This window comes from Photinus pyralis, unplaced genomic scaffold, assembly GCF_008802855.1.
Source record: "Photinus pyralis isolate 1611_PpyrPB1 unplaced genomic scaffold, Ppyr1.3 Ppyr1.4_LG10, whole genome shotgun sequence".
NCBI lineage: Eukaryota > Metazoa > Arthropoda > Insecta > Coleoptera > Lampyridae > Photinus > Photinus pyralis.
This window is the reverse complement of record NW_022170250.1, coordinates 15389384-15408880: the sequence shown is the minus strand read 5'-3', so window position 1 is coordinate 15408880 and position 19497 is coordinate 15389384. Positions and strand designations below refer to the sequence as shown.

General features: G+C 38.6%; 4 protein-coding genes across 4 annotated transcripts; 3 read left to right on the top strand and 1 right to left on the bottom strand.

The window, feature by feature from the left end:
- Window positions 1-3388: 3388 nt before the first annotated feature.
- LOC116161867 (mesencephalic astrocyte-derived neurotrophic factor homolog) lies at window positions 3389-4311 on the bottom strand. The gene is made up of 3 exons (XM_031475345.1): window positions 4055-4311; window positions 3875-3999; window positions 3389-3825 (listed from the first exon to the last, which is right to left on the bottom strand). Exons 1-3 carry the CDS (start codon window positions 4131-4133, stop codon window positions 3523-3525), a joined length of 507 nt encoding a protein of 168 aa, XP_031331205.1. The 5' UTR covers window positions 4134-4311; the 3' UTR covers window positions 3389-3522.
- A 4262-nt stretch (window positions 4312-8573) lies between these two features.
- Window positions 8574-10763, top strand: LOC116161859 (zinc finger protein 239-like). The gene is made up of 3 exons (XM_031475332.1): window positions 8574-8780; window positions 8825-9073; window positions 10065-10763. The coding sequence occupies exons 1-3, from the start codon at window positions 8649-8651 to the stop codon at window positions 10737-10739; spliced, it is 1056 nt and encodes a 351-aa protein (XP_031331192.1). The 5' UTR covers window positions 8574-8648; the 3' UTR covers window positions 10740-10763.
- A 599-nt stretch (window positions 10764-11362) lies between these two features.
- Window positions 11363-17651, top strand: LOC116161866. Its single transcript, XM_031475344.1, has 7 exons — window positions 11363-11457; window positions 11513-11640; window positions 11694-11726; window positions 11783-11824; window positions 11875-11904; window positions 14146-14193; window positions 17166-17651. Exons 2-7 carry the CDS (start codon window positions 11619-11621, stop codon window positions 17543-17545), a joined length of 555 nt encoding a protein of 184 aa, XP_031331204.1. The 5' UTR covers window positions 11363-11457; window positions 11513-11618; the 3' UTR covers window positions 17546-17651.
- On the top strand, window positions 17641-19416 carry LOC116161863 (mitochondrial uncoupling protein 2-like). Its single transcript, XM_031475340.1, has 6 exons — window positions 17641-17778; window positions 18144-18289; window positions 18343-18455; window positions 18503-18612; window positions 18735-19215; window positions 19264-19416. Exons 2-6 carry the CDS (start codon window positions 18179-18181, stop codon window positions 19355-19357), a joined length of 909 nt encoding a protein of 302 aa, XP_031331200.1. The 5' UTR covers window positions 17641-17778; window positions 18144-18178; the 3' UTR covers window positions 19358-19416.
- The last annotated feature ends 81 nt before the right edge of the window (window positions 19417-19497 follow it).

Sequence of the window (19497 nt, the reverse complement as noted above, 5' to 3'; positions counted from 1 at the left end):
AATTTGGATTCTACGCACCCAAATTAATAAGAAAAAGTGTTTTCCCGAGAAATTTTGGTGTAGTCGATTTTTGGTAAAAAGGAAGGTTATACACTGCCTTTTTTTGAGCCCGAAAAAGAAATTGTCTCAGATCGACCGGAAAAAAAATTTTCTTATAGAATGTGGCCTGTAGAATCCATAATTTCAAACAGTTCCAAGATTGGGCTACTAGTTCAAAAGTTACAGCCCTTTGAATTTTCTTTCGAAATTGGTTTCTAGTCTATAACTTTTGATTGAGAAGTCTGATCGAAAAAGTACGAATTGTTTTGGATTCTACGCACCAAAATTAATAAGAAAAGTGTTTTCCCGAGAAATTTTGGTGTAGTCGATTTTTGGTAAAAAAGGAAGGTTATACACTGCCTTTTTTTGAGGCCCGAAAAAAAAATTGTCTCAGATCGATCCGGAAAAAGAATTTTCTTATAGAATGTGGCCTGTAGAATCCATAATTTCAAACAGTTCCAAGATTGGGCTACTAGTTCAAAAGTTACAGCCCTTTGAATTTTTTTTCGAAATTGGTTTCTAGTCTATAACTTTTGATTGAGAAGTCTGATCGAAAAAGTACGAATTGATTTGGATTCTACGCACCCAAATTAATAAGAAAAAGTGTTTTCCCGAGAAATTTTGGTGTAGTCGATTTTTGGTAAAAAAGGAAGGTTATACACTGCCTTTTTTTGAGCCCCGAAAAAAAAATTGTCTCAGATCGACCCGGAAAAAAAATTTTCTTATAGAATGTGGCCTGTAGAATCCATAATTTCAAACAGTTCCAAGATTGGGCTACTAGTTCAAAAGTTACAGCCCTTTGAATTTTCTTTCGAAATTGGTTTCTAGTCTATAACTTTTGATTGAGAAGTCTGATCGAAAAAGTACGAATTGTTTTGGATTCTACGCACCAAAATTAATAAGAAAAAGTGTTTTCCCGAGAATTTTGGTGCAGTCGATTTTTGGTAAAAAAGGAAGGTTATACACTGCCTTTTTTTGAGCCCCGAAAAAAAAATTGTCTCAGATCGACCCGGAAAAAAAAATTTCTTATAGAATATCGCCTGTAGAATCCATAATTTCAAACAGTTCCAGATTGGGCTACTAGTTCAAAAGTTACAGCCCTTTGAATTTTTTTTCGGAATTGGTTTCTAGTCTATAACTTTTGATTAAGAAGTCTGATTGAAAAAGTACGAATTGATTTGGATTCTACGCACCCAAATTAATANCTGTGTGTATGCCGGGTTTTTTTCCCGAAGAAGGTTTCCCTGCTATCTCCTTGTGCAAGTACGTAATATGTTTTATTTGTTATTGTTTTTTCTTACGCACAATACTATGATCTATTCAATTCCCTTCGCGATTATGTCTCACGTCTCGACATATAAAAAAACCGACCTAGTAGGCACATTACACAACGTAGGAGTTCATTCCTGCCATCAATATCGAGACGACTGCTAGCTAGATTCAAAAGTGCCGCGAAACGTCCATCGTTTCGTCTTGAAAGTTAGGTGGCGCTGCTCGTATAGTTTGTCCCTAGAATTGCTGTGCCGGCTTGGGGGACCCCTAGGATAATTGCAATAAACATTCTATACCTATTGCTCCACCGTGCCGCTTGCACATCCGGCAGCAAAACTAAAACGTGCTGCATCCTCATTGGCCAAAACGGTCAACCGATGAGGGCCTAGCGTTTCTGACCGCAAAACATTTTTTAAAAGCAAAAGCTCCGGATTTTCGGAAAACCAATACCGCTCGATTAGCCTGCTTGTCGACGATGTGAAGTTGGCCCCGCCCAAACATGAAATAATTTGACAAAAATGCAGGGACAGTTAGTTGCTACGTTAGTGCTAAACCGGGGCGTGGCCAACTTCACACTTCAACTTTATTTATCGAAAAACAACGCACACGGCGTTAGTGCTATTAAATTGCCAGACAAACCAGTATCTCAAATTATTTCGCCTGTTCCTAAAAAATTCAAATTTGAAGGGAATTAAATAAAAGACAGAACTTTTGTGCGTAAGAAATGACAAGAACAAATAAATATATTACGCACACCACAAGACCATGCCAGGGAAACATTCTACGGGACTAAAACCCTGGCATAGGCCACACAAATACATGAAATAAATCACCTACAGCAATAAAATGCAAGAGAAAATACACATAAATAAAACATCTCAAATGGTATGATAAAAATCAGATAATCAAATCAAATGCAATTAAACAAGTTCATAAAAACAAAATACACAAGACATCATAAATGCAGTGGAAAACATGATAAATTAATTCAGTACAAAAACACATCAAAAAAAAATTGGGGGGGCCGACATGACTTCTTGCCAACTCAACTGTAAAAATTTCCAACTCAAGCGGGAAGTATCTATTAAGTATTAAGTGGTATTTTCAAATCTAATAAATCATGTAGAAAATGTAGGATATCAGTATACGGTCTCTAATACTAATGAAAAGCATTACCAAAATACCAACCTTGTGTTGAAGAAGAAGGAAGTGACTTTCCTATTAAAGAGTCCTTTTTTATAGATTTTGCCGCAATTCCTCATTCCTTCAATAGTCGATTTATTACATTTACGATTTACCTACTTTCGCGGCATTCGCCAACTGGTAATGAAAATTACCAACTCTTGTCAAAATTGCCAACTAGTTAAGTATTGGAGGGGCAGCCTGCCCCCCCCCCCCCCATAGGTCCGTCGCTGATTGAGCCAACACAACTCGTAAATAATAAATTGCATGTACATAGATTTTAAATAGTGGAAATGTTAATGAGACGGGCCCCTACTCGCATTGCTAAGATGCTAAGAACTGCAATCCGCACGAGCAGAGTAGGCAACAGATACAGCGAAAGATCGATGTAAAGGTGTGTTGCCTAACCATAAGGGTGGATTATCACATTAAATTGTACTGTAAGGTTACAGACAGATTGGGATGTTTATGCAAGATTTCTGAAACATTAATGTGCTATATATCTATTTAATTAATTGCCTATCGATCGCTTGCATGCGTGGTATTTGTAAATAGGTATAATTGTTTGGAGGTGCTTGGACAGGTGTTTTGTGGGTGGATTAGTGATCATTTACTATTGCACACGTTAATATATGTACTTACAGGTCCATGGAATAAAAAGAAACCTTCACAAGGAGGGTCTAAAAGACACACTTTCCAGATCAAGTGTCAGGAGAAATAAACTCATTTGTTTCGGAGGCATATATGACAGGTCAAGCACCAAGGAATGAAGGTGTATCCAAGGTGTTGCTTCCTGGATTTCTTGATATTGACAAGGGGGTAGGTCGGCTGTGGTACTCCGACTTGGATTGTATATAGTGCTTGTTTGCTACCCAAACAATACCAAATCAAATTATATTGAAAAATATCGCAATTATCTATTACAGTCGGTATAAATATTGACATCACAAAACAATATCGGAAGTCGCATACATCACTCGCTCATACCTATCTACACATAAATAATTAATTAAACGTAACGAAATTGAACTACAGCTCGCTATGAATCGGCTTTAATTGTTCTATCTTTTGTATAAAGTCGTTCTTCTCGATACAACCCTGGCAGTCCTCGCCCCAGTCGTTAATTATCTTCTTCAAATCTCTCACCTTCAGCTTCTTCAAGTCGACGGTTTTCAAATCGATTTCGACGTCGTACCGCAACTCGCAAATTTGTCCGTCCTTCTTCTTCAGCTTTTCGCATATTTTATCCGAGGGCATCGACCACGATAGCGGTTTCGAGAGTTCGCTTAAAATGCCGGTCGCGCTCTCCTCGAGCCCGCCGAGGTAGTAACACTGAAAGCCGAAATCTCACCACCTTCCCGACAATAGTAGCGGTACTTACGAATCGATTCTCTTTTGTTTTCGTACCCTTGCAGAACTCTTTGAACGCCGTTTCTATCTTCTTGGGGTCCTTTTTGACGTCGTCCGAGAGTTTCGACGAGAATTTGTCGATTGCCTTAATGCATACTGCAATAGGAGAAAGGGTGAGGGGTTGGTTCTCGGAAATGTTCACTCAACTTACCCTCGCAGTCGCCCGGTTTTAAACTGTAAACTGTCGAAATTGTGGCGAGAGCTAGAAGAATTGGCGTTACGAATTCCATAACTGGGAAAATGTGAGGTTATTTTGTGGGAAAAGGGCCGCACTTCACTAAACTAGGTTTTGCGTGGCTTTGCCTACGAAACGAACGGTTTATTTCATTAAAACCCTTCAGAAAACCACGTTGACAGTAGGCTGAAAACTAGTACACGCCACATTTGGCGCCACGCGATTCGTCCACGTCGATGAAGTGGGCGGTGCAAAAACAACCGGTAAATTTGAAACTTGCTTGTACATCAGCCTGTGTACTGTCCTATACAGGGTGATTCGAAGTTATTAAGTTTCATGTTAACACGTGGGAATAATTTATAAATGGCGGGGATTGATGGTGAGGGGGGGTTACCATGCCGTTTTTGGAGACTTGAAAATATACCCCCTTAATCCTATTCTACATGAAAGGCCTTTTTCTTAAGAACGCAATTTATCATTCAATTTCTAGCGCACTCGTACAACTGTACAACAACTCGCCGACATTCCCTTAAGTCTCTCACCTTGGCTACCAGGAGAACATAATAGTTGAGGAGGTCTTTTCCCATCACCCACAAACGTATTTTGAAGGCCAATTTCGTTTTAAATTTTTACAAATTTTGTATCAGGAGAATATAATATGCGAAGAGGTGTTTCAGCTTCTAATACACGAACTGTCACTCAGAAAATTCGTGTAAAATTTTGTCTGGCTACCAGGAGAACATAATGGTTGAGGAGGTCTTTTCCCATCGCTAGCAAACGTATTTCTAAGCCAAATTTCGTTTTAAATCTTTACACATTTTGTATCAGGAGAATATAATATGCAAGGAGGTGTTTCAGCTCCTAATACACGAAGTGCCAATCAGAAAATTCATGTAAAATTTTGTATGGCTACCAGGAGAACATATTGGTTGACGAGGTCATTTCCCATCACCCACAAACGTATTTCGAAGGCAAATTTCGTTTTAAATCTTGACAAATTTTGTATCAGGAGAATATAATGTGCGAGGAGGTGTTTCAGCTCCTAATACGCGGACTGTCACTCAGAGAATTCTTGTAAAATTTTGTCTGGTCATCAGGAGTACATACTGGTTGAAGAGGTCTTTTCTCATCACCCACAAACGTATTTCGAAGGCAAATTTCGTTTTAAGTTTTTACAAATTTTGTATCAGGAGAATATAATGTACGAAGAGTTGTTTCAGATCTTAATACATGGACGGTCACTCAGAAAATTCGTGTAAAATTTTGTCTGGCTACCAGGAGAACATACTGGTTGAGGAGGTCTTTTCCCATCACCCACAAACCTACTTCGAAGGAAAATTTCGTTATAAAAATTTACAAATTTTGTATCAGGATAATATAATATGCGAGGAGGGGTTTCAGCTTCTAATACACGGACTATCACTCAGAAAATTCTTGTACAATTTTGTCTGGCTACTAGGAGAAAACGATGGTTGAGGAGGCCCTTTCCCATCACCCGCAAACGTATTTCGAAGGCAAATTTCGTTTTAAATCCTTGCAAATTTTGTACCAGGAGAATATAATGTACGAAGAGGTGTTTCAGCTCCATACACGGACTGTCACTCAGAAAATTCTTGTATAATTTTGTCTGGCTACCAGGAGAAAACGATGGTCGAGGTCTTTTTCCATCTCCCACAAACATATTTCAAAGCCAAATTTCGTTTTAAATCTTTACAAATGTTGTATCAGGAGAATATAATATGCGAGGAGGTGTTTCATTTCAGCTCCTAATACACGGACTGTCACTCACAAAATTCTTGTAAAATTGAAGAAATTGAGAAGATGTTGGTTGAGGAGGTCTTTTTCCACCACTCACAAACGCATCGTAAAGCCAAATTTCGTTTTAAATTATTACAAATTTTGTATCAGGAGAATATAATGTTCGAGGAGGTGTTTCAGCTACTAATACACGATCTATTACTTAGAAAATTCTTGTAAAATTTTGCCTGGCTACTAGGAGAACGTGATGGTTGAGGAGGTTTTTCCCATCACCCGCAAACGTATTTCGAAGGCAAATTTCGTTTTAAATCCTGACTAATGTTGTATCAGGAGAATATAATGTGCGAAGAGGTAATTCAGCTTATAATACACGAACTGTCACCCAGAAAATTCATGTAAAATGTTGTCGGGTTTCCAGAAAAACATGATGGTTGAGGAGGTCGTTTCCCATCACCCACAAACGTATTTCGAAGGCAAATTTCGTTTTAAATCCTTACAAATTTTGTATCAGGAGAATATAATGTGCGAGGAGGTGTTTCAGCTACTAATACACGAATTCAGTAAACACATTTAGGTACCTATCTCATTTACTTCTATTTACTAACTTTAAGATGTCTTGCACTTTTTTTTGAAACAGTATTATAAGTTTGTATTTTCATTTTGTTTATTCTTTGAAATTTCCTGTAATAGGCTTTGCTGTTGGAAATAAATTATTATTATTATTATAACTATCAGTTAAAAAATTCTTGTAAAATTTGTCTGGCTACCGGGAGAACATGATGGTTGAGGAAGTCTTTTCCCATCACCCACAAACGTATTTCGAAGGCAAATTTCGTTTTAAATCTTTACAAATTTTGTATCAGGGGAATATAATGTGCGAGGAGGTGTTTCAGCTCCTAATACACAGACTGTCACTCAGAAATTTTTTTTTAAATTTATCTGGCTACCGGGAGGACATGATGATTGAGGAGGTCTTTTTCCATCACCCGCAAACGTGTTTCGAAGGCAAATTTTGTTTTAAATTTTTACAAATTTTGTATCAGGAGAATATAATAAACGAGGAGGTGTTTTAGCTCCTAATACACAGACTGTCACTCAAAAAATGTTTGTAAAATTTTGTCTGGCTACCAGGAGAACATACTGGTTGAGGAGGTCTTTTCCCATTACCCGCAAACGTATTTCGAAGGCAAATTTCGTTTTAAATTTTTACAAATTTTGTAACAGGAGAATATAATATGCAAGGAGGTGTTTCAGCTCCTAAAACACGGACTGTAACTCGCAAACGTGTTCCGAAGGCAAATGTCGGTTTAAATCTTTACAAATTTTTTATCAGGAGAATATAATATGCGAAGAGGTGTTTCAGCTCCTAATACACGTACTGTCACTCAGAAAATTTTTGTAAAATTTTGTCTGGCTACCAGGAGAACATACTGGTTGAGGAATCCCATCGCCCGCAAACGTATTTCGAAGGTAAATTTCGTTTTAAATCCTTACAAATTTTGTACTAGGAGAATATATAATGTGCGAAAAGGTATTTTCGCTCCTAATATACCAACTGTCACTCAGAAAATTCTTGTAAAGTTTTGTCTGGCTACCAGGAGAACATGATGGTTGAGGAGGTATTTTTCCATCATCTGCAAACGCATTTCGAAGGTAAATTTCGTTTTAAATCCTTACAAAGTTTGTACTAGGAGAATATAATGGGCGAACACTCAGAAAATTCCTGTAAAATTTTTTTTTGATTACCAGGAGAACACGATGGTTGAGGAGGTCTTTTCCCGTCACCCGCAAACGTATTTCGAAGGCAAATTACATTTTAAATCCTTACAAATTTTTTATCAGGAGAATACAATGTGGGAGGAGGTGTTTTTCATGTTCGATGTCACCCTAGAAAGATGACTATACCCCACTATGGTAATTCCTGTTACAAGGTCAGTCTGAATAGATAATAGCGGATCTAGAATTGACCCTTGAGGGATGGTGCCATCTACTTTCTACGATTCTATTGGTGCGGTCTGATCCTGCAGCGCCCTTGGAATGATTTTCGGGGGAAGTTTCACACGTCCAGGGAGGTCAAGACGGCTACCTCCCTGATCCTGCACGTGTCGTTCTTGACTAGAGATTGGATTTTCTTTTGTGTCTTTGATGAAAACTCTTAACTAAACCCGCCCGCCTTCTCGCCATCACCCTGTCACAAAGCTACCGATGTGGGGAAGGGTCTTTAGGATACTGCGGTAACATACCCCTACGGTTAGGCAACACACCTCATATTTGACAGACTCTCAGTATGCGAAGAATACGAAATGCAATCGTTCTGCGCAGGCAGGAATCATGTTTGTTTGTTATACTGTGCGGATGATTATGTCTATATATTGTTTTATTAATTATTTATTTATATATTGACGATACAAGTTCGTCGCAAGTGACTACGTTTAAATTTTTTGTTTGGGCTATGCCAGGTTTTTTGTCCACAAAAGGTTTTCCTGGTATCGCCTTATATTTTATTTGCTTTTGTGTTTTTCTCACGCAAAATTCTGAGTTTTATGCTAATAAGAAGGGGGTGAGGGTTAGAGTAAGCAATTAAACTTTCTAACATGACAGTTGACGTAATATTAGTGAACGTTTGATGAGTTGACCACTTTTCTAAAATGTAGTTTTTCTTCCACTATCTTGTTAGTAATGCATGACCTGGCAATATTGTAATTGCAACCGGCAACGCTGCACTTAAAGTTTTGTTTAAATTGTTTTGTTTTTGTTGTTTTTCTAACCTCAAATCTTATGCAAATTTACGACTGATAAATATTACGTTTAAATGGATTCTTCTGATTTTGAGTCAATATGCCGAGCGTGTATGAAGAAAGGTTCTTTAATCTCCCTATTTACCTATCATCACAATTACTCGGTTCAACTGTGGGAAATGCTTCACTTGTGCTCTTCGATAGCGGCAAGTGTATGACCTTTTTCTACCCTTTCAACTTCGCATTTTAGATAAACCCCGAAGACAATCTCCCGCGTAACATCTGCACCGAATGCAAAGTGAGTCTTATCGCTCTGTACAAATTTCGGGACACAATTTTGACCACGGACGCGATATTGCGACGACTTCTGAAAGGAGGCAGGCATAAAGCAGCCAAGGACATTGTCGATGAGGTGAAAGTGGAGCCGACCGAAGAACGGGCTGAGATTATTTCGTACCGCGAGGAAATTGTGAAGGCGGAGTCTGATGAGAAGAAAAAGGTATGTACAGGGTGTCCCACTAAAGCTGAAGCTTGTATAGAAAAATTATCACCAACCTGAGAATAGTTCAGGTGAAAGCTATACAATTTTTGAAATATTCCCATGTCTCCTTTTCGAGATAAATGATTGCACCAAAGCTCTTATGCTCAAACCGTTCGCGATATAAACATGAACATTAGAACTGTACCATTAACCTACCGGGGGTTAAGCGGTAGAACATTTTACTGTAGAACTGAACTTCGCACCATTTCAAACTGTATATATATTTTTTTGCCCATATAATATAATATAATATATAATACTATTACCTATTAATATAAATTGTTACTATTATTATTATTTGAAATTATTTCACTATGTATATGTGATATAATATTTATATTTTGTTCTTTTGTAATTTTTATGTATATGTGGGTTTTTTACTTTCATTGTGACCATGTCTATGTCAATAACGTTGATCAGAGACAATAAATTATTATTATTTTGAGGTTAAAAAATTTGAGTGCGACCGCCATCTTGAATTTTTTTAAATAGCATCATCGGTGGTGTGACACCTCATTAGAAAGCGTATTTTTTTCTCTTTCTTATTACTTTAATCATGAACGGTGTTAAATTACAAAATAATGGAGAAAAATTAGATTTCCTACGTTTGACCCGCCATCTTGGGTCTTGCGGATTTCTTGAAAGTCACCAGTGTACCCTGAATTTTTTTAAGAATCGAATTCGCATCTCCAATCATAGGATTATAGGCCATATGTGAGCTCGAACAGGTGATCTGTTACTTTTTAAAACAAGCTAAATTTTCACCTTAAACAACGAAATATTTTTATAGCAACGCGGTTACTACGACGCAAAATTTCGAATTTTTGTGTTACTAACACTTTTCGACAAGAAATGCTGTCTTGTCATTGCGAGCTTTTTTCTTATATAGCTCCCGTTGTATTAAGATAAGGATGTTGCGGGTATATATTTACTTTTTATTTGTTTTTAGGTGAAGAGTCTACAATGCGAAACATGCGGTAAATTTTTGAGTTGCCACAGCAATTTGGCGCAGCACATGCGTTGGCACACCGGTGAAAAACCGTTCGCCTGCGATCTGTGCGGCAAAAAATTCGCCAGATCGGAACACGTCCGAATCCATCGGCGCATACATACGGGCGAACGGCCGCACGCCTGCAAGATTTGCCACAAGAGCTTCGTGCAGTACGCCTCGCTGGCGGCGCACTCGCGCACTCACAGCGGCGAACGGCCGCACACGTGCCGCGTCTGCGGCAAGTCGTTTAGTCAGTCGGCCAGCTTGACGTACCACACGCGCACGCACACCGGCGAAACGCCGTTCACGTGCCAGATATGCAACAAGGGTTTCGCGTACTCCGGCAATCTGAGCATACACATGCGGTTCCACAGGAACGAGCGACCGTTCAGTTGTGACGTTTGCGGAAGGACGTTCGTGACGAGTTCGCATTTGGCCGCGCATACCAAACAGCATACCGGCGATCGGCCGCATCGTTGCGATGTGTGCGGTAAGGCGTTCATGCGAAGCGAGCACTTGAAAGACCACCGGGTCACGCATACCGGCGAAAAACCGCACGCGTGCAAGCTGTGTCCCAAACGGTACACTCAGAGTAGTCACCTGAATAGGCATATGAAGAGTCATAAAACTTGACACTGTCATTGAAATAAATCATTATTCGAATTTGGTGGTTTTATTTACAGAATAGCTTCTTCTGCGGCTTTTTGAGTAGTAATATCGGCTCTCACTTAGGTGACAAAGGAAAATAAAAAAATTATCAATTTCAAAATTACCCTATAGCCTTATATTTTCTTAAAAGATTCAAAAAAATCTTTATTGCAAAAGTTTCTTAATAATGACAAAAAAGTCCAAAGAAGGTCTGAAATTGTTTGTGGAAGCGCGCGAGGATCAAATTTCCCGTTTTTTAAACCTTCTCGTCATTTACAATAATTTCGAGTGCCATTTTATTAATAGGTGTTATTTAAGTTGCCTACCTTGTCCGTTTAATGCGGTTCATAATGAAATTGTTCTATATAAATGACGCAATGACCTATAGTTCACAATGAAAATAACTCGAAATAAAATAGTCTAATGGCTCATTAAAACTAATCATTTATTAGATCTATCTAATGATTTTGATTAGTTTACATTAACAGCAATGAAAATAGTTCAAAATAAAACACTGCAATGGGGTAATAAAACGATTTATGTATTAGATAATTTTATATTTTCTAGCAAAAAAGGATATCGATCACTTTTTTAAGGATTTCCAAATATAAAATACTTCAAAATATTCTTTACATTTCCTATTAATACACTAGTGCAACATTAACTGATCACCCTGTATAAAACCTGAAGCAAAAATTCCAATGTGAAGTTAGCTAAGATGAATGATTTTAATTTTTGTTTATTGTACCAACCTCTAGGAGAAAAAACAAATAACACTAAGCCAGAGAATCTACCTAACAGGTGTTCCTCTGTGAGCACACTGGGAAAACGCAAAATATTTAAATAAACACAACTCGAGCAACAATGTTAATAGACACCGTTGCTGGTACGTGAAACCCTGACACTCAATTCCCCATAACCACCTTGTATAATTTCTAGGTTGGACCGATGAAGATTTTTACAGCAACCGAGGTTATAAAAAGGTGCGCAATGGGTGTACTTGCATGTTTAACATTATCACTTTTCAGCGCACGATGGTTTCGACGATAAATATGACGGTCACAATTTCAGTAAGGTCCATATTAATGTTGTTAATGTGTGCTAAGCTAATTTGTTGTAGATCCCCCGAACTACGGAGAACAAACTCGTGGTAAGTTGAGGAGCTCCAGTTCTCTATGTTTTCTGTCTTTGTTTTTGTTTTATATATTACACGCTTTTTTGTTTTTCAATAGTCACCATTTGTAGTTTTCATTTGTTTTCTATGAAAAAAAAAATGGGCTAGGTGGCTATATGACCTTATTTACTTAAATATGTTTATATTAATCGATGTACATATATTTGCACATGTATAAGTGAACTTTGTCCATTCTTTCTTTCTTTTTGACTTGATTCTGTCACTCTTCTTCTTCTAAAGTAGTTTTGTAACCTCGTTATGCCATGTTTTTCTGGGTGTGCTTCTTTGTATCTTTCTTTGCCATACTTGTTTTAGGGGTCTATCGTTTCTCATTCTTTGCAGATTACTTCCTGTATGCTTCTCAGACACTTTCATTTGGTATCTACTGGATTCTGTTGATTCCCTTAATTTTTTGTACGTATTTCATCACTAGTTTAATAATACCCAGATTTCACTTCCATATCTTAGTATTGACCTATTTTCTATTTAGTTACATTTTGTAATCATGCTCTATTTTCTTCTCCCATGTTTCCCCATATCTATCCATAGTCCTAGATACTTAAATGTTTCTGTTTGTTCTAGACGTCTTGGTTTACTTCCTGTCTATTTTCTTAACTTGCGTTATCTGTAGGGCAATCAATAGATTGAAACTGTAATATTTTATGTTGTTGTTGTGTTTATGCTCGGCAGCCGAAGGCGAACTCGGCCCGCTCGCCTGGCTCACAATTACGCCAAATAAAACAATGATATACATGCTATGTGTAAAGGCAAATGGCCACTAAACCGAGCATCAAACCAAAATTATTGCGTCTTTGAATAAATTAAACACTTCTTATCTTGAAACTAATTAGCTTTGCAGCGATAAGAAAACTTCTTATTTACCGGCGGAGAAAAAAATTATTAAAGGACAATTCTCCATTTTTGCTGGGGGGGTTCTCATTAAAAATACGCTAGAATGTAGTGCAATATGCGTATGAGCATTTCGTGTTCAACACCCCCTTTCTGCTTCAGTCAATCATGCTTTTCTAAAACTTACCGGGTGGGTACTAAGGGGCAGTATATATTTTGGGGAATAACATACAACTGGGAGGTCTGGAGGGTATGGAATACCCCCCAGCAAAAAAGGAAAATCACCTAATAATAAAATTTCCCTGTACTGGGTGGTATTCCATACAACTGGGGGGTATTATACCGAACACTCCCCTTCTGCCACCTTCATTTGCGTTTTGCAAAACACTGTAGGGGAAGTAATACTGATTTTGGGTAAAAACATGCAACGGGTATCAATACCCCCAGGCCAGGATAAAGGAAATTTACCCTATACTGGGGGGTAAATGAAATGTTCTTGAGGAGTCGGGGGTATTATACCCAACACTCCCCTTCTGCCACCTTAAATTGCGCTTTTCCAAAGCACTGTAGGGTTAGTAGTAAGGGACAGTAATAGTTTTTTTGTGGCAATGGGGGAGGGGGGGGGGATAAAACTCGCAAACACAAAAGGAAAATTCCCTTATAATGCAATTGTCATTCCATACTCTCCAGACTTCCCGTGCAGTAAGTACGTTAACCTGTGAGGGCCGAATACACCCCAGAAATACAGGAAAATTTCTTAATTTTAAAATTTTACCTTACTGGGGGGTATTGGCCAAGCGTGCAATTTAAACTTTTAATTTAAAACATGCAAATTTCAAATGCGAACTGTCAAAACTAATAAAAACAAAAGATCCAAACCCGGGCCAGTGCCTACTGGACTATTACTGGACTATTTTTTACACACATGATGGGTTTTCTTTTCTTTTCTTGCCCAATTAAAAAATTTTCTTGTTCTTTCTAAAATATTCCATAAATAGTTTGCCCAAATATGCGAGCAGCTAACGTTAATTATATAAAATTTACCTGAAAGAATTATATCCCCTTTTGTTTACTTATATTTCAACTTTGCCCCCCCCCCTCCTCCCCCGGGCAAACTTAGCAAAACCTCAGTGAGTTTCGCAAACACTCCACTTCCTATCCTCATTATCTCCATTTTGTTTTTTTTTCCGTCTTTTTTTTTAAGCATTCTGTCATCTGCTTTTATTCTTCTTTTGCCACGTTTTTGACATTTGTGCACAACTTATGCTCTTTTCACCTTCACACAATGAATTTTAGCTCCAATTTCCATGAAGAAAAACCAGCTGATACGTTTCTCAGGTACTTGAATTGCTTATTCTTTTTTTTCAGAGACTGGCGTGCTTGAAAACATAGATAAGTTCTTCTACCTCATGGTCGGTAAGTTATTGTGTATCAAAAGCGCAAATGTGATATGATTTTGAAGTTAAACTTGAAATTTTGACTGTTAGTAAGCCTGTAGTCGTGATTCTTTAGTATTGATCTTGAACATTGAACCTTAAGCCTTGAGTGTTGAATGGCGATTTTAAGGATTGAGTGTATTAAGTCTTGACTCACAGCCTTTATCCTTGATATTTGAGTTTTTTTGCCATGAATCTATGTACTGTGGGATACAAGCCTTTAGCATTTAAACTGGAGCCTTGAGTTTCTTCGAGATTTAAATCTTGAGTCTGAAATTTTCAGCCTAGATCATTAATGGCTTAGTGTCGTGTATTGAATCCTGAATTTCGGATCGTAGGCCTTGAATATTGAACCTTTGAATGTGGAATTGTAAACTTTGATATGAAATTTTGACGTTTTGCTTTTAAAGCCTTGAGACTTACTTAAATATTGAGCCTTGATAATTCAATCTTGAGTTTTGACCTTTTGAGCCTCGCAAGCCTGAACTGTCAGCAATTGAGATTTGAGTCTTGGATCTTTCGAATGTTGTGTCTTTGTCTATTGAATCGTCATTCTTCAATATTTGAGTCTTGTATCTTAAATCCAGAATATTTGCTTATAATCCTACAGAATTCTTGATTTTGGGCATCTTTATCGGAGATCGTTAAATCTTTGAACTTTGAGACTACACCCTACCATTAAATCGTGATTTTTCAGCATGGAGCGTTGACTCGCAAGTATTGAATTATGGTTCTTGAGCCTTGATTTTCAAGGTTTGAGGTTTTATTGGCCATTTTTAATTCCTGATCTTGAACTTTGGACCATAAGTTTCGAGAAAGTAAGTGATTATTGGGTCGTGAGCCTTTCTCCTTGATATTTAAATGAATCGCACTTTGAGTTTTAAGCCTTGAGTACTGAGTTTTGAACCGCGAGTCTCAATATATGAATGTTCAGTCAAGAATCTTCAGACCTTTTAGTTTTAAACCCTTTAGAACCTTGTTGTGAGCTTTCAGAATTGAATCATAAGCCTTTATCTTTGAGATATGAGTCTTAAACTTTGAGTTGTGAACCGTTGTTCTTAATATTTAAAGTTTTAAACTTGACACTCTTGATCCCGAGTCTAGAGTTTTGATCCTTGAACTTTGAACCTTAAATTTTGAGAAATTTAAGTTTTGGATTATCTTTGATATTTGAGTGAATCTTTAACTTTGATTCTTAAGCCTTGAGTATTGATCAGCGAGTCTTAACATTTTATTGTTCAGTCTTGGATCTTCAGACCTTTTAAAGCCTTTTGAACCTTGAACGACGAGTTTTAAGCTTTTCGATTTAAATCACGACCCTTTATTCGTATAGAGTTGCGATTTCTGGTACTTAGGATTGATCCTTGACTCTCAAGGTATTATGATTTTTCAGTCTTTAAGTTTCCAAAGGCTCGAGCTTTTTCTCAAATTTTGATGTTGGAAGCCTGCCTGGAGCTTTGAACGTGGATCGTTGATCCTTCAGTGTTATGAATGCAATTTTGTATCTTGAGCCTTGAATACTGAATCGTGATTCTCATCAGGCCTAGAGTGTTAAACATTGAGTTATGAGCCTTAGTCAGAGCTGGGCAGAATACTTTCAAAAAGTATTTGAATCTCGATTTGAATACTAAATACTTTTACGTCCAGCACAAGCGAATACTAGATACAGATACATTGAAAAGTATTCAAATACTTTAGAATGTATTCGAATACTTTGAAAAGTATTCGAGTTTGAAGATTGGGCTACTAGATCAAAAGTTACAGCCCTTTGAATTTTCTTTCGAAATTGGTTTCTAGGCTGTAACTTTTGATTGAGAAGTCTGATCGAAAAAGTACGAATTGATTTGGATTCTACGCACCCAAGTTAATAAGAAAAAGTGTTTTCCCGAGAAATTTTGGTGCAGTTGATTTTTGGTAAAAAAGGAAGGTATGCACTGCCTTTTTTTGAGCTCCGAAAAAAAATTGTCTCAGATCGATCTGGAAAAAAATTTTCTTATAGAATGTGGCCTGTAGAATCCATAATTTTATACAGTTCCAAGATTGTGCTACTAGTTCAAAAGTTACAGCCCTTTGAATTTTTTTTCGAAATTGGTTTCTAGGCTGTAACTTTTGATTGAGAAGTCTGATCGAAAAAGTGCGAATTGTTTTGGATTCTACGCACCAAAATTAATAAGAAAAAGTGTTTTCCCGAGAAATTTTGGTTTAGTCGATTTTTGGCAAAAAAAAAAGGAAGGTTATACACTGCCTTTTTTTGAGTCCCGAAGAAAAAATTGTCTCAGATCGACCAGGAAAAAAATTTTTCTAATAGAATGTGGCCTGTAGAATCCATAATTTCAAACAGTTCCAAGATTGGGCTACTACTTCAAAAGTTACAGCCCTTTGAATTTTCTTTCGAAATTGGTTTCTAGTCTATAACCTTTGATTGAGAAGTCTGATCGAAAAAGTACGAATTGTTTTGAATTCTATGCACCAAAATTAATAAGAAAAAGTGTTTTCCCGAGAAATTTTGGTTTAGTCGATTTTTGGTAAAAAAGGAAGGTTATACAGTGCCTTTTTTTGAGGCCTAAGCCTTAGTATTAATCCGTGGTTTTTCAGTCTTAAGCCTTCATTCTCAAGTTTTGAGGGTTTTAACTATTGACACTCTTGACCCTTGATCTTTAATTCCTCAGCAGAGTATCGGCCCTTGAACTTTGGACGTTAACTTTAGAGAAATTTGAAGAGTTAATGGGCCTTTGTTCTGTCACCATTGCTGAGAGCCTTGAAGACTGAGATTTGAACTTTGAGTCTGTATTTTGTGCTTTAAGTATTGACTCGTGATTCTTCAGCTTCGGGCGTGTTAATTCTAAATTAATCTTGAACGAATGACCCAATGGCAGAACGTGATATGGGCTACGAGAGACAAAATCATATCACTTGACTCGTCCGCCATATTGTTTGTTGTATTTTTTAAAGGTGGCGTCTTCGTATGTATCGTACTAGTAATCATCTTCAAATGCTGTAGTAAAGAGAATTACGCCAGTACCTCAACTGCCGATGGTAGGAGGCGTAGTTTTTACTACCAGAGGTCGCTGTCCACCGTGAACGGCTTTGACAGTCGGCCTACTTGCTTAATGACAGATGTCGCGGCATTCAACGGCGTGACACAATTGGACCTTCCACCGTCGTACGACGCCGCTTCGACGGACAACTCGCGATACAATTCCACTCAGGACCTTCGCGATTCTGACGCCGTCTGCAGTGCGCCCGATGACGCGGCGCCTCCCAGTTACTCTGACGTGTGTGGAACCGCTGACACATCCGCTTCAGGTGGATGTGATAATAACGAGGATTAATGCCGCCTACCCGTTCGCTTATGTACAAACGTTCTGTGATAATCCTTTCTTACAATGTATTTCTGAACCATTTATAAGACAATTGTACTAGTAAATAATGAATCAAGTTGTTTGGACTTTAACCTGTGACCAAAATTAAACAAGAATTTGTCCTTTAATAATAAAAGCGCGCGCGCCTTATATAAACAAAAACAACGCTGTTGCGATTTAGTTTGGTTCAGTGTAAAAGGATGGTAAGTAGTTTACCCTTGTCGCTGTTGTCATGGATAATCACTTGCATATTTCACGTCAATCGAAAAAATGAACTTTGTCACCCCGTACGTAAATTTTTATCAGTTCCACAATAACAAGTTGATAGCCGCCGGTTTTTAATCGACTCTCGTAAAGTATATTGCGATAGTTATTGATTTATCATTCGTAGTAGTTTCCCACATATCAACAATTATCGAAATCCCTTTCGGAAATTTCTGAAATTTTGCGCGGTACGCATGCGCAGTGCGTCGTTGTTATAGAAACGGCGTTGCCTAATTTACTGATTAGATTATTTGAAACATGGCACAATTGCCGTTTATATAAGTGAAGAGATTATTTTGTGCAGCACATTCGGTCATCTTTATGCGATTACGTTAAAAGATGTCGTACGATAATTTACCGCTCGTCACGAAAATGCTTACGGCAGGCGTGTCCGCGTCGTTCGCCGATTTCATGACGTTTCCCTTGGACACCGCCAAGGTGCGACTGCAGGTGAGTCCGACTCTGTGTTTAAACCGTCGGGGGCTGAATAACGCGTTTCGCAGATACAAGGAGAGGCGAAGGCGGTCTTACAAAATGGATCGGTTTCAGTATTACGCACCCAGCAGCAGGGGCTTCTTTCGATAATCGTCGGGATGGTTCGGACTGAGGGTAGCAGGTAAACTTCCACCGTTTTTAATATCGATGCACTCATTTTTCCCGCAGGAGCCTGTACAAGGGACTTTCGGCCGGGCTACAACGACAGATGTGCTTCGCGTCAGTTCGAATTGGTTTCTATGACAACTTCAAACAGTTCTACACGCGGTTGTTTAGCGGTACGTACGCTGATTGGTCGTCAGACCGGTTGTAAGTTTGCGCATGGCAACACTGTTAAAGTCAAACTTACACGTCCACTGTTGCCACACTTTCCATTATTGTATACAACTGTCGATTTTAGGCGAGAATGCAACCGGTTTAAACGTAGGCGCTCGAATCGCAGCCGGCCTGACCACCGGTGGACTCGCCGTGTGCATGGCCCAGCCGACGGACGTGGTTAAAGTGCGCATGCAGGCCGCGAAGAAGGTGCGCTACACGTCGACGCTCCAAGCCTACCGGCAGATAGGTAAAAATGAGGGCGTCCGGGGTCTATGGAAGGGTACGTTGCCGAATATCGGTCGCAATGCGATCGTGAACGTCTCCGAGATCGTCTGCTACGACCTCATCAAGGACACGATCATCTACTACGGCCTGATGAAAGATGGCGTCCCTCTACATTTAACCTCCGGGCTCGTGGCAGGTTTTTGTACGACTGTCGTCGCCTCCCCCATCGACGTCGTCAAGACGCGCTACATGAACTCGCCGAGCGGTCAGTACAGTAGCGCCGTCGATTGCGCGATACGAATGGGAATGCAGGAGGGCGCAAAGGCATTTTACAAGGGGTACGTTTTCGGGCAATTCGGCGCGGCGATTAATTCTTCGAATTTCAGATTCGTTCCGTCGTTTTGCCGACTGGTCAGTTGGAACGTGGTGATGTGGGTCACGTATGAACAGGCGAAGATTTTTGCCGGCAAACACTTTTAGTCACTTATAATAAGTTATTGTTTCCTATTTATATATTTAATTAAACATTTTATTGTTAACGCAGGATGTTATATGGACGTATGTACATAAAACGTCCACACCACATTATGAATAAGGGTCACTTCTTCACCAGTTATGCC